Genomic DNA, 15867 nt, shown 5'->3' on the forward strand with positions numbered 1-15867 from the left:
ACTGCAGTATGCATCTTGAATGAAGTACCCGTTGATGCATCAAATGTGTTGACCTCATTCTCCCGTAAATCTTTCAACTCAACGATCAATAGTTGTAAATGTACATTTATATCATTTCATGGTGATCCCGAACTAGAAATGAGCAAACTCATCATAAAATATAGATCATTCATACACTTCTATGGTAATAAATTGTACAACTTAAGTACAATTGGCTAAGTACTATATGAAGTACTCATATTTCCAAACGTAATTAAATCCATATGCTGCCAGCCCAAGATGCACATTATGAGGTTCTCAAAGTTAGTTCCTCCCCAACTTTCTCTACCAACTCTTCTTCTTTATCATGCTACCCTTTTCCACTATGTTGTTTCTATCCCCCTTATTTTTTTACTCTTTACTGCTTACTCCCCTTATCTCCTTTCTTCTCATCTCAAACTCCTGAACAAATGCTTCTCCTACATCTTCTCCCCTCTGCACATCTATCTCCTTCTCCAACAAGTCATTTACTATTTTGTCACCCCTTCCTCTCCTCTTGTCACCTCTGTGTGTTTTTTATGGCCCCAGTCCGAGCTTCTAAAAAGCTCTTTCTTTTTTGCTCTTGCCCCTACTCTCAACCAAACTCCAAATTGAGCCCCTCCCTCCTCTTTCCCCTTACAAGTTGTAACACCATGTGTAATACACCCACAACTAAAATAGAAATGTGTTAACTTCTCATACCTAGGGGTATCCAGTGAGCCTTCCCTTTAATTGTTATGGTTCTTCCTCTCGCCAAAGGTTCTGTTAAATCAATATCTATTAAAACCCTTGAAAAGTTTCCTCATCCACTCCCATCTTCTCGCGTATCCACCTCCTCTACTCTGCTAATGGTGGCTCCTATGAGCTCCCCTGTTCCCTGTTCATGCACACCAATGGTGAGTCATGCTTCTAAACCCAAAATATTTCTCGTTTGAAATTCATTCTCTGTGATGGTGTATATCCATCAAACTGCAAAATCACAAACAGTTGGATTTCAAAGAGCCATGGCCTTCCATCTAGAATACGCTGCTTATCAGCTTGGTTGGCAAATATCATCACAAATGTATTCATTCCCACCTCTTGAAACTTAGCTCTCTTACTTATTCTCCACATTTTGGCCATAGTAGATTCAATCAATGCTTAACTAATACTCCTCTCCATCCATACCATCCCACCCAAAATTCGCTCTCCTTTGAAATTCAGGTCCTCCGATATGTCGTCTCCAAGCTCTATAGTAAGAGCTTCCTTTTCTTTTAACATCAGTCTCTCCCACTACTCCTCTATTTCGTTCATCCTTCTCCACCTCAAACTCTTTGTCGTCTTTACCGAATCCACTCACCAATAACGACGAAAATATCGGTTATGGTAGGCCACTTCACCTCACAACCACCTCTAATTATGTTAGAATCTTGGTGGACCCCACACTTCACCTCATCCTTCCTCTGGAGAGAAAAAAGAGGGAAGACTATATTGCTAGCCTCCTACATATAATTTTGGCAGTTGGTTATTCTTTAAAGGTTCAGAGAAAGTGAAAACCAGTGATCAGTTATTGCACTTAAATACCTATACATATGCCAAAAATATAGGCTCACATGTTATCACTATAAAATAAATTCATAGTATAACTTGTTCATACGTGATGTGATCAAACTTGCAAATAGTATCTCTTATGTCGATTTCTTTTTCAGTCTAGGTGTTTATGTCTAACTTTTTAGGGCTCATTTGGATATTAAAAATATTTGAGAATACTTGTAAATAGTGATCAAATGATTTATAAATAATAGTGAAATAATTTAAGTTAGAATATTTTATTGAATTTTAATAAATGAGATAAAAAAAATTGAATCAAAATATCGTAAAGTTAAAAAGTATTTGAATATAAATTTTTAATATTATTTTTGTTTAAAAATTTGATAATTGTGTATTGTTTTTTGTTTTGTGTAAAGTTTGAAAAAATTGTAATAATTAAATATAGAAGTTGGGGATTTGAAATTAAAAAATATTCTGTACTTAAGTAATATTTAAAAATAAAATATTTGAGAATATCTTGAAACTGTTTGAGAACCAAATAAAGAGTGTGTTCACTCAAGTGTAAGTAGAACTTACTCTAGTTCCACTGGAAAATGGAATTAAGTTAAAACGAACGTCCAACTTTGGATATATCATGAAATTATCCTCAAAAATTCAGGAAGAAAAATGGTCACGGTCTCATACATGAAACCTGGAGCGGACTACGGGCTCATGCATAGATTATGTCTCAAGTGGCATATATTGCATTGCCAGGCTATGTTGAGGATCATCATGACCAGTACGTTGCAGCAAGATATTGAAGTAAGTGGGCATTAAATGGACAGTGATCAGTCCTATTTGATCTCAATCTATAGTATCTTAAGATATTTACAACTCAAGAAGCAATTCCATAACAGCATAGAAACTTCTGCTTTCCAATTAATGCTACATGAACGCGTAATAGGATAAAATCAATGATTTTAACTGCACAATATTTAAAGTTAACTTTTATTTACAAGTCAGCATGTGGAGTAAACTTCATTTGGTGTGATGGGTTTGATTGGTCTAAAGAATTCAGGCTTGGGGGTCAGTACCACGCTTTATGTACAAAGAACCTACATCTGGAACATCGGCATGAGAAGATGCCACTGAGGTAAGAGGCTGGAAGTTTGTGTTCCCTATAAACCAGTAATCATTTCACGACTTTTTCATCTAATTCTTATATAATCATTACAACTTTTACAAATTTCAAAATAAAACACAAAAATCAATACAACTATTTCAAATTTCAAAATAAAAATAATATTAAAAAATTATATTCAGACAATTTTTTAACTTCATAATTTTTTTTATTCAACTCTATCTCTCATTTCTCAAAATACAATAAAACATCTTAATTCAGACCATTTCACAACTATTTACAAAATTCTTCAACTTGTTGCATATTTGCTTGATTAAATATGAAATAACATATATAACTAAGTTGCTAACTATCGGCATTTTGCGGAAAAAGGATAAAAAAGTTCGTTACATAAGCTGAATCATTAAACAATAAATAGAATCTTTAAAAATTTGTCAATATATATTACATAGCTTTAAATACAGTTAGATGTTTGTGGGTAACTTCATTTGCCATCCAATTGAGCCTCGGGAGGCATCTTAGTGATATGGGATCAAAGGGTGGTAGAGAGATGGAAGATTGTGCGTAATAATCCTTATTCTACGTCTGCGTAAATCAACTGGAGACTTATAGACATTACATATAATAGAAACATTTATGCTATTCTTTTTTAAAAAAAAAAATAAATCAAAATCTGAGGGTAAAGGGTCCCTCTCGTTCGGTCTTATCTTAATCCATTTCTATTCTTCTTTTAGGTAAGTTAATTCTAAATGTCCTTTTTTTTTTTTTTTTTTTTTCCCCTTAATTACTATTTTTTGGAAAAGTTTCTTTTTATACTTCTCAATGAGTCACCATCAATGCCAGTCTTGTTGCTTTCTGGGTTAATGCACTCAGATGGTCCAAGCTGGAAGATGGTACGTCAATAGGCCTACCTTCTTGGAATTTCGGGGTGCCTTTATTTTAACCAACAGGATTCAAAAGAAATCAATGGAATCGTTGCTCTCCTTTTCCATAAAGTTGGTCAGTATGTGCCTTTATTATTGTTGTTAGAGTATGCCTTTGTATAAAAGGAACAATATAAAAAATCTCACAACGTGTTTGCTGTACGAAACATGTTATTGACTATATTAATTTAATTTTATAAAAACATTTAATGCTAACTTTAGATAAAAAAATCATTATCCACCAAGCTAAGAGAAATGATATTATGTGTCCAAATTTATACTACTCACTTTATCTTTCTTATGTGGTACCACAATTTGGTTATTAAAAAATTTAAAAGAAAAATTAAAAACAGAAATATAAAAGGGTAGGAGAAATCTCGAATTTTAGTATTTATCCTGTTTTATTTTCGGGCATTATTTTATTTTAAATATATACTTTTTAAGTTTTTTTCATAAGCCGCATGGTACGAAATTATGGTGGCACTTCGAGGGGACAAGTGAATGGCATAAATTAGGGGCAGACATAGTAGCATTACTCTATTACTTAATCCACTTAGTATTATTGCAAGGATTTAAACATTTTTTTTTTATCTAAATTTGAGATTTAAGTTGTTTGAGAAATAGATGCATAATATAGGTTCTACAGAATTTATAGTTACTTGAATGAATTTTTTAAAACATTTTTAAATGATCAATATCATTTAAATACATTTTTTTTCAAATATTATTTAAATACAAAATACTTTTCAATTTTCAGTTTTTTATCAAATTATTACGTAATTATTATAATTTTCCATACTTTTAGACAAAATATAAAAAGTAATACAACTTTCTTAAATTGCAAAAAAAATTATATTAAAAAATATATTTAAGCATTTTTTTAGAAAATTCTTTTTCTTTTAAGATAAAATTATAATTTTTTTATATCTGTAGCAGTTCTATTTTCTAAAAATGTAAACGAAATCGATTTTTTTTAAGAGAAAATAAATATGCATATCACCAATTGAGTATATAAAACTTCGAGTAATATAAATATGAACTGATCACTCCATGTCTTAAGTATCTAAATTTCAATAGCGATAAATAAAGCACTGCAAAAAAAGTATTTAAAAGCTCTAAGAGACACCAATAAGAAAGACTATCTCACATACCATACCCTAATTGGAATTTTTTGGCGCATAATTTATAACAATAATCAAGTTGTGGGTTAAATAAGTTGAATTTTTGAACAATTTCCTAACTACATGAAAATGATTTTTTATTTTGATAGTGCCAAACTAAATTTCGTTCTTAATCATATGCACATTTAATTATATCTAAAAATGAACTTTATCCAAGACTGGTAATTTTTTTTCTTTCAGATTAATAAACAAACCCTTACTTCATACTTACTGATTCGTAATTCAATTGTATTTTTTATTTTATTTTATTTTATGGGAAACATGCTTCATTCATTCATGAAATAGAAGTTATATCTTTGACCTGAAACATATAGAGAAATTTTTAGATTATAAACTAACTATTGCGTTTGGAGCTCCCAATGCACAAATTTCTTTGTGACTGACATGGTCTTAACAACTCTTGTAGCTTTTTACAAACAAATTATCTAAAAGACAGCACTCTGCTTAAAACAAGATTTCAAACCCCACCATCTATAGGAGGAGAGAACTAATACTCTATAGACAAAATGTCTAAGCAACTATTTCATTTTTATTTTTGCTTAAACAAAAGGAAATAACAGTAGACATAAATATTGATGTAAAAGTGGCAAATTACAACTGAGATCTACTTCAATAGACTTCGAAATCAGTCATACCGCCTAGGACGCCTCTAGTGTACTGAAAAACTGTAGATATGCCTTTTCAGCTTGAAGAAAAAATTAAATACATGAAACAACGAGACTGTGGTGGCGGCACATGAGGGACATGCGCCACTATAGAAGTGTGGCAGACAGTTGAGTTTGAAGAAAACGAGGTCCCTAGTCCCATAAATGCTACGTGTGGTGGCATCAGAAGCTTCCCGATGTGGTAACACATGGATCTCCCACAAGCTTTAACCCACGCGTGTGACTCACACACCGCTTCATTCGACGAAATTCTCTGATCGTCTAAAGGATCAGCGCCTTGGAAATTTTACGATGGAGCGCGATGATTGTTGGGCTTCGAAAAACAGCATATAAGCATTTCTCCATGCTTTAGACGGAAAACAAAAAACACACACCTAAAAAAAAAAAAAAAAAAAAGGTCTAGCCAGATGGGAAGAGGGCCACTTGTCCAGTGGGTGGGTTTTGGTTTGGCGTAGGCGCTAGAGAGAAAATGGTGGATACAGGCTGCAACTACGAAGTACGAACATCCAACTTTCTCAAACACCCGCAGTCAAAATATCTCACCTGTAATTCAATTGTATATCCTCTCTTTGTAATCATAAAAATATATATATATATATATATATCTAGAAAACATTTTGAAGAGAATAAACTGACTAAGGCTTGGTTTGTTTTTACAAGCAATCTCATTTGATCTAATTATTATAATTTTTATTTTAAATATAAAAATAATTTAACTTTTTCAAATATCAAAATAAAAATAATATTAAGAAATTATATTCAAATAATATTTATTCAATTTGTAACTTTCATATAATCTTATCTGTATAACTAAATGAGACCTAAAATAGTTAATTAAAAAAGAAAAATAATATTTACAGTGGTGTACACATCTGGCATACTACTTATTAAAAATGTGAATAAATTTAAAATTTATATGAAAAAAATTATTCTTTGAAGTAATAGATTACACTTTTGTAAAAGAAGTATGCTGAATTTATATATTATAAGATTAATCTTAAAACAATAAAGAAAAGAAGACTAGAAAGTAAAGTCACATTCATATGGATAATTAATCAAGAATAAGATATTAAAAATAAGTTAATTTATAAAAACAACAAATAATAGTGAGTGTGAGTTGTGAGATTCGGACATAGTAAAACCAGGTGGGTGCCACGGCCACCACAAAGTTACATGACTCAATAATTGCATGCAGGATCACTTTGGTGACTAGCTGACTTCAGAGTCATCGCTCGCGCGAAATTTCTTCCGTGCTCTCTGTCTTCTTCTTCTGCAAATACCGAAGACCATTCTTGTTGTTTCTCAGCATCCATGAAAGCAATACAGATGTAAGGAAATCCAAATATGCTCAGTTCTATGCATTTTCGTTCACTCTCTGTTTCAGTTTTTGTTTGGTAGACAAGAAATGGTTAGAAAAGAAAATAAAAGAATACTAACCCCACAGAACAAGACCCTTTACACTGATATTGAGTTTGCTTCACCAGTTTCGCTTCGTAGAATGGTTGGCTTTTATTTTTTGTTCTATTTTTCTTTTCCCCCCTTCTGGAGCGCCGACAAAATCAGTAGATAACAGTACAAATTTTTTCGTCTTCTTGTATTTCCGTTCACTCTACTCAGCAACCAAACAGAAAGTTGATATTTTAGTGCTTTTCTTGATCAAGGATGAAACCATACTTGTAAAAGACAATTATATCTAGTGCTTCACTTTTTTCTCTCTGCAACCAAACAGATCAGCTTATATCGGCTTTTTATTCTCTTCTTGTCTTTTTATCACCACTACTCAAGTCGAGAAACTTGCTTTACATTTTGATCGCTTATCATGTTGTCTCTAAATTACCAAAGTCTTGAATTCCAATTAATTTCTACTGCTGACTGTAAAAACGGGATTAAGAGTGGTAGAAAGTGATCAAATCGTGTTACGCATTTAAAGTTGTCGCTTCTTTTCAGAGTTGACTAGTCCCTGCTCGGAAAAGTGATAAATATTAGTCATAAATTGCTATAATATCACATTTCTTCCTCATATTGTTTGGCTTTCACATTACGTAGCATAGGACACTCTGTAATTCCATTGTAGAGAATATCGAATCTGAACATCTACTTCTACAGGGCCTGGATTTCAGTTTTTGACATCTGTAACTAAAACCGTGTCAAAATAACGAGTTGGGCTCTTTCTATTGGAGTTCTAATTGGCCGCAGGAATGGATTCCAGGCGAAATAATTTTATGAGGTTAGTTTTGTTGAAGCCCGAGTACTTCCCCCAACAGTCTCCATTTATTTGCATGGTTTCCTCTGGTTTGGAATTTGACACTTTAAATGCTTTCTTCCAGGTTTCAAAGTTGGAGTTCGGAGAAATCTTCCAGTTTTGAGCATCAACATTCCATGAACGATCGAAAATATGCAAGAAACAGTTCTAGACCCACATTTGGCAGAGTTTTTGAGAGGTTTCGGAGAGGATTTGAGACAATTAGAAGTTTGAAAAACAACCCAATAAGCATCCCTTCTGTAGATGGTCAGCCACGAAAAGATCACTCGGGTCCTAAGAAGACTAAAATCTTTGACCCTCAGGATCAATTTGTTCAAACATGGAACAAAATATTTGTGCTTTCTTGTGTGGTATCAGTGGCATTGGACCCACTCTTCTTTTACACCCCAGTTTTGAAGGTGTATGAGGAGGAGAAATGCTTAAGCTTTGAATCGGACAAAGCTCTGGAGATTATTGCTTCTGTTCTTCGTTCAGTCACAGATGCTTTTTATGCAATTCATATATACTTTCAGTTCCGAACTGGGATTATCCCACCTTCTTCTCGTCATCATGTGTTTGGATGGGGAGAGTTGATTGTTGATCCTAAGGCAATCGCAAAGAGATATTTGTCCACATACTTCATTATCGACATTCTGGCAATCCTTCCCTGCCCACAGGTATGGGTGTGATATTCAATCAATCTCCAAGTATCTTTTATCTGTTTTATTACTATGATAGCTCTGTTACATAAATTATATAAATATATATATATAAGGTGCAAGTCTTACAATGTTGACGTGTTGCAGGTGGTAGTACTTTTAGCGTCGAAAAAGGAAACGCCAATCGTGACGAAGGAATTGTTGAAGTTAGTAATCTTCTCCCAATATGTGCCGAGGCTTTTACGGATCTACCCACTATATGTAGAAGTAATTAGGACCTCTGGCATTCTGACTCGGACAGCATGGACTGGAGCTGCTTATAATCTTTTCCTCTACATGCTAGCTAGTCATGTAAATTACGCAACTATTTTTTGTGTTTTGGGTTCAAATTCTTTAACCTATTAATCCAATTAAGATTGTTTGTTAACGAACAATGTGCGTACCAGGTAGTTGGAGCCTTTTGGTACTTGTTTGGCATAGATCGACAGAATGCTTGCTGGCAGGCAAGGTGCAGTAACCGTAGTACAGGTTGTACAGATAGAGAGCTTTACTGCAGTGTTCTAGATTTTAACTCTTCCGAACCTGGCTATGATAACCGTTCCGAGCTCCAAAGTCGCTACTTCAGAAGTTTTAGTCAGGAATGTCGTATTGTCCAACCAGCTGATAAGAACGAAAGCTCATCTAATGATCCGTTCGACTATGGAATATTTACTCAAGTTTTGAAGTCTGGAGTGGTGGCCGAATCAAATATAAGAAAGAAAGTGTCTTACTGCTTCTGGTGGGGTTTGCGTAGTCTGAGGTTAGTAATATATAAATTCTAGGAAAAATATCCCGTCGAGTTTTTGTTAGTTTGAACTTGAAGGCCTCAAGTGAAAGAGGGGCCTTACAGCCTTTGTTATTGTCATTACGGATTTTTCGGTGAACATTAATAATCAATAAATACTATAGGATCCATATCTCATTTAATACGTAAATTCTCTTATTAAAGCTTTCTTTCGCATGTTCCAAGCAAAGCTTGTCAACTTATAGGAAGCCATTTTTAACTTGTACCCTTCCTTTTCTTTCAGTTCTCTTGGCCAAAGCTTGGAAACAAGTACATATTTCTGGGAGATAGTCTTTGCTGTTTCCATAGCCATCGCTGGGTTGGTCTTATTCTCGTTACTTATAGGCAATATGCAGGTAATACTTTGGTCCTCATGATGGATTCTCTTGCCAATCTATAATCTATTGTTGTAGCATTATAATCTATTGTTATAGCATTATGATAACATTTCCAACTAATGATTTTACACAGACGCAGATTCTCAGCTAATTCGTCAATATAAGTTACATGCTTAATTATTTGTACATATACTCGATCAATCTTCAGGCAATACCTTTGAGGTGTATTTAAACTCAACAGTTCTTGTATTCTATTTTAGCCTTCTAGTTCTAGCTGCTATGTTACCAACGACAACATGATGATATGCGTCTGTTCTTTCTAATACCATCCATTCAATTAAACTAAAAACCTATTTGCCGAACACTCCTTATTCTAGATTAATGGACTAAGGTGATATCATATTGTTTCTTGTGCTGTTATAGAAATATCTGCAATCCACAACAGTGAGAGTAGAAGAAATGAGAGTAAGGAAGACTGATGCTGAACAGTGGATGTCCCAACGTATGCTACCTGAAAACTTAAGGGAGCGGGTTAGACGATATGAACAGTACAAGTGGCTAGAAACAAGAGGTGTGGATGAAGAGAATCTCTTCCGTAACCTGCCTAAGGATCTCAGAAGAGACATAAAGCGCTATCTTTGCCTGGATCTTCTTAAGAAGGTAACACTTGTTGGCATATGAAATTTGATAGAGAGATTTTTATCTAAGAAAAATTTAGTTTATCACTTTTTCTTGAAAATAGATTACAATGCATTAGTCTATATGTAGACACATAAAACTCATCTTACATGATGATCATAAATTATTCTTGAAAAAATAAAAGGACACTCTTAAAAAATTGAAAAGCCTTATTTGTAGAATGCACAAAAGTTTTTGTACGATTGATCTTGTGCATCTTACAATGGTATTAATATATTTTTAATAATACTTTCTTTGATTGTTTTTGTGCATCATTTTGTCATTTGTTTTAGCTAAGGTACTGTTCATCGAGTTAATTTTATCTTTAAGGTACCCATGTTTGCAAAGATGGATCAACAACTGTGGGATCCGCTGGTTGATCGTCTCAAGCCAGTACTTTACACACAATTCAGCTACATTGTTCGTGAAGGGGATCCAGTGGACGAGATGCTCTTTATCATGCGAGGAAAGCTAGCCACTTTCACCACCAATGGTGGAATAACTGGTTTTTTCAACATAGCTGATCTTAAAGCCGGCGACTTTTGTGGAGAAGAGCTTCTTACTTGGGCCCTATATGACCAGTCCTCGACCACATTCCCCCATTCAACAAGAACAGTGGAGGCAAAAACAGAGGTTCAAGCCTTTGCTCTAATGGCCGAGGATTTGAAGACTGTGGCTTCTCAGTTTCGGAAACTTCACAGCAAAGAGTTGCAACACACTTTCAAGTAAGGCTTTAAGCCATGCCTATTAACTTTTTGGATAATTATTCTATCGTTATCAAAACAGAGAAAGATGATGGTTTTTTCTTGCTTTGTTGCATTGTCAGTCACAAGAATTATTTATATTAACTTGAACAAATATTGAAGCGTTTAATAAAAAGAGTACAATAATCGCTATTTGAACTCTTATAATCTTCCTTATCTATGTGAATCATCCTTGATATAATTAGTGACTATGCAAAAATCACTCTCAGGTTCTACTCCCAACAATGGAGAACATGGGCGGCCTGTTTTATCCAATCAGCTTGGCGCCGCTACTCTAAGAAAAAACATGAGAGGGCTTTGCGTGATGCTGAAAATAGACTGCAATTTTCTTTGGCAAATGAAGCTGGGACCTCGGCAAGTCTCGGTGCAACTATTTATGCATTATGGTTTGCTGCCCATTTACTTCGAGCCTTGCGACGACCAAAGGGTGGACGCACCAGTACCAAAGCGCCACAAAGAGTGCTACAGCAAATGCCACCGAAGCCTGCTGAGCCAGATTTCAGTGCTAATCAAGGTCAATAATCAGTAGTATATATGGCGTTTGAAGTGATTATCACGCAAGTTTAGTTTTCACGAACATTGTTCATGTGCAAGCATTTTCTGTATATGGGCCGGATGTGGTGTGTAACATGTACTAAGGAAACTTCCATCTTTAAATTTTACAGCCATGTGTTCAGGTGTCTATAACTACAACATGAGTTTGTATCTTTTGGAACGGAAATTTTTGGGTCAAAATTTACTCGTTTTGTCCCAAATGAGTTTTTGGGACGAAAAGTAGCATCACAAATTTGTCCCAATAATTACTCTCCCAGAAGGTTTTTGGGGAAGAAAATTTGATTTTTGTCTCAAAAAGTATTTTTTGGATCAAAATTGGATAAAACCATTCGATAGCATTCGAGCGGAATTTTTTTTTAGGAACGGTTTTATTCATCCCAGAAAGTCAGTCGAATGGTGTAAATTGTTCAACAAAATAGAGGTTCGAACAGGTTAGATTATTTGTTCGATTAAATAACTTCGATTCGCATGTCAGAATTTAAATTTGAACATCATATATTGTTTGAATGTTTATAATTCAATGATCGAGCGAATGTAGTTGATAGTTTGAACATTAATTTTGACGTTTGAACATTTTACTATTCAAATATGTTCAAATGCTTAGTGTATTCTTTGAACGGTTATGTAGCATTTGATTTGTCTAAAGGTTGTTCAAACGCAGTTTACGCATGACATTCAAATGTCTTGATTATAACATTCAAATGGTTGGCGCTTATTTTTTGTTCAGACGATTTTTTTCTATTCGAATTATATAATATTTTTTTCAACCCATTAATAGAAAATAGAATACACACAAATAACATCTTAAAATACATTAGTACATGCTAAGCAAACATAAAAGTAGTCTCATAAATGCAAATCAATCAAATAAAACAACAATTTTCATATTATAAAAGCTTACAATCGAAAATATGATCTATAAATTAAATTAATCACTTGGAGGTCTGAGTTGTTACATAAGCATCTGCATTTAAAGTTGCATTTCTCTCCTTACTTTGCTTGTTGCTCTTCTTTTTGTTTCATTCACATCTCCAAGTCAACTTGTTGAACCACTAACTCATGCTAGTTTGTTCTCAATTCCTTGATCTTTTATCACACTTCATCTAATGCTCTAGAAGTGTTGGCATTACTGAACGATGAGGACGAGTAACAAGATTTGACGCAACGACCCAAACCACTCAAATAGCCTGAACGTGGACCCAAAATCTATATAAAAATTTCCACATTACTTGTTGTGGAATTTTGATTAGTTGCAGATTCAACATGTAAGACAACTATTTTTTTTAACATATAAGAAAAATAATTAATATTACCGCAAATATATAAATAAATTTAATTAAAATAGATACTAATACTTACATAATTTTCATGGGCATCAAGATGAGTCTGCTCTCCATTACGATTAGTATGTAATACAACATATAATTTTTTCATATCATAATTGTTATCTAAGTCTTGCTACATGATAGATATTTTATAGATATAAATTGATTAGAATACAAAAAGCAATAAACTTGAGTAAAAAAATAAATTTACAAACTTCTTAGAAAGGCGATGGAAAGATCTTAAACCTACATGATAATGAATCTTCAAGTTAGATATATTTGTTTTTTTTATAGAACTTCGCTCCTGCATGAAAGTTGTAAATATTAGCAAAAGAAATTATAAACCATGACATGTAAAACAAGTTATTTATTTTTCTTAAATACAGGATCTTCAATATCAAAATGTTTCTCCCAATCTGAAGGTCAGACATCCTGGAAAGGATTTTGGCGTGCGTCGTCCTTGTTCTCAAACTTTTTGTAATGCTCATGACATCTGATCTTATATTTTTAGAATGCATTACACATAAGTTCATCGACAATCTTGTGCTCCTCCCCCCAACCAAAAATTAGTTCGAAGGCATTCTTGAATAAATAAGACTCGCGAACAAATTAATTGCATATTATATATTTTGCAAAAATATTAAATAATTTGTTATAAAATGAATTAAATTATTACCAAACAGCGCTTCTTAATAAGCTCTTTGATATGTTGAAAAACTTTTATGCCATGAAACTTGTAGCCAAAGGTGCATAAATCCATGTAAGAGCACCTGCATGAGAAGCAAACCAGACCATTGGTTCTCCTTCACCTCCGATATAATTGTTAGGAATGTTAACTTTAATTTTATTAATTTTACGATATTTTTCTAATATTACGCCTCTAGTAGTACATTGGCCTCGACGAGATTGCACGTTTAGCTCTAAAAAAACTATATGGCAATGTACACGTGAGAGAAATGATAGCTAGAATTTAGTATGCTTTGTGATTTATTTTAATTGAAACAATATTATACTAAATTTTTACCTTAGTCTGGAGAGTTAATCTCTAGTGATGAGCCAATTGGAGAGCTAGGCATAGGTGGAGATGGAATGGGAACCGCCTTCCTCTTGGGTTGCATGATTTCAAAATACTAATACATGCATCACATAAAATATTTGTCATAAAAGTGCTATGTGAATACAAAACACATCAATTATATGTATCAGTTTCAGTAGACCATTCACCCTTCTTATCTGTAGATACTTCAGATGAATCAACATTGGACAATGATACACCACCATCTATATTACAACTCAATTATTACCACATATTAATATTAATATTTTTTACTTTAATTCAAAATTTATGTACTTGTAACATTTCAAAAGTAAATAAAATAATAATTTTTTTTATAATGAGTTGTTTACAACTTGTAGTATAGTTGTTTTTATATTATTTTTCATTCACATTTTTCCCAACTGTCGCATCAATAATATCAGCCTCAATATCTCCCATATGCTAAGGAATCATCTTATACTAACTCAAATCCACAAACAATTTGGAGCCAGGTTAACTCTCTTGGTATGCTTTTTAAGTAGAATGATTCTCTTAGGGGTGCTACACGCACCATACGGTGCGGGGTAGACCCCCCCCCGGGCCCCCGCCCCCGCATGGGTGGATGGGGAAAATCTCTCCCGTCCCCCGCCCCCGGTGTGCGGGGGCGGGGTACCCCATCCCGCATGACGGGGTACGGGGTGGGGGAACAATCCGTCCGCCCCCCCCCCCCCCCCCCCCGGCACCCCCCTTTTGGGCCTTGGGCCCAGGAGCAATTTCTGGGCCGAAAATGGCCCAGAAGCAATTTCTGGGCCATTTTGGGCGCAGAAACCTCAGCAATGGGCTAAACTGGCCAACAAGTATGTATTTTTGGCCCAAAAAAAGCTTGTAGGTCATTTTCATTTTTCAGCCCATAAAATTATAAGTAAAAAGGAAAAAAAAATTTAAAACCCAAATTAAAAGAAAAAAAAAGTGTTATGTCTAAGAGTCTAATACGTAATAAACTAAAAATAATAACTAAGCTATTAAAAAATTGAAAGGCTAAACAATTACAAAATTACAAACATAAAAGTGTCCAAGGGACATTGTATCAACATTACAAATTATTGAATACAAAATTTGAACAAATAATTAAAAATTGATCATTCTAAAGAGGCTTGTCAGCTGTGGCTTGTCTTTGAGTCAAGGGGTGTGACAGTTGGTGCGGCCCGGGCTTGAGCACATTTTTATGTTGCAGAGGTGCTAGACGTCTCATGTGTTACTACAAACATTAATATTAAAATTAATAACGATGAAATGGAAATGAATATAAATAAATTAAAATAATAAAATAAAAAACAATTACCAGGTGGTCCAAATCCAGACTGATCACACCCTCATCGGTCTCCTTAAAATCTAAAATATCCGGAACATGAATATCCTTTCCTATCGTCCAACTTTGTGTGCATATCAATGCCTCTACAGTTGTAGGAGACAATGAACTACGGAAAGGATCCAATATACGACCTCCGGTACTAAAGGCTGACTCTGAGGCAACGGTGCTAATAGGGATGACCAAAATACAGCGGGCAATCTCAGAAATGATGGGATATTTCTTTGAGGCATTCTTCCACCATCCTAATATATCGAAATGATCATCATCATCTTGGACCATATCCGCTGACAAATAGTTGTCTAACTCAGAAACGACCTCCGTAGATTGATGGACTAGTGTGAGATTCTGTGCGAGGGTCTTAGTCCACGGCATTCTGCGCTTCTTTGTAGGAGGCCCGGTCACGGTGTCTGTAGAAGGCGTTGGGGTCGGTGTATGTGTCTTTGATGTAGTACCACCCTTAATTGCCATAAACTCGTCATACAATTTTTTCAGGGTATCTCGGGCCAATTCACCAATAATTTCAGTCCATACCTGATCGTGAACAAGTCCCAACCCATATAACAAGCCTGAAACTTTCATATGGGGATCAAGAATAACAGCCACATATAAGAAAATATTCATTCTAGTCAAATCTCTCC

General features: G+C 34.3%; 1 protein-coding gene across 1 annotated transcript; it reads left to right on the plus strand.

Annotated features, from left to right (window-relative positions):
* The first annotated feature begins 6606 nt into the window (after positions 1–6606).
* Positions 6607–11631, plus strand: LOC122311181 (cyclic nucleotide-gated ion channel 1-like). The gene is made up of 9 exons (XM_043125622.1): positions 6607–6765; positions 7544–7664; positions 7765–8356; positions 8486–8689; positions 8785–9137; positions 9406–9517; positions 9923–10159; positions 10508–10902; positions 11151–11631. Exons 2-9 carry the CDS (start codon positions 7636–7638, stop codon positions 11461–11463), a joined length of 2235 nt encoding a protein of 744 aa, XP_042981556.1. The 5' UTR covers positions 6607–6765; positions 7544–7635; the 3' UTR covers positions 11464–11631.
* The last annotated feature ends 4236 nt before the right edge of the window (positions 11632–15867 follow it).

The sequence above is a fragment of the Carya illinoinensis genome, chromosome 1 (assembly GCF_018687715.1).
Source record: "Carya illinoinensis cultivar Pawnee chromosome 1, C.illinoinensisPawnee_v1, whole genome shotgun sequence".
Lineage (NCBI taxonomy): Eukaryota > Viridiplantae > Streptophyta > Magnoliopsida > Fagales > Juglandaceae > Carya > Carya illinoinensis.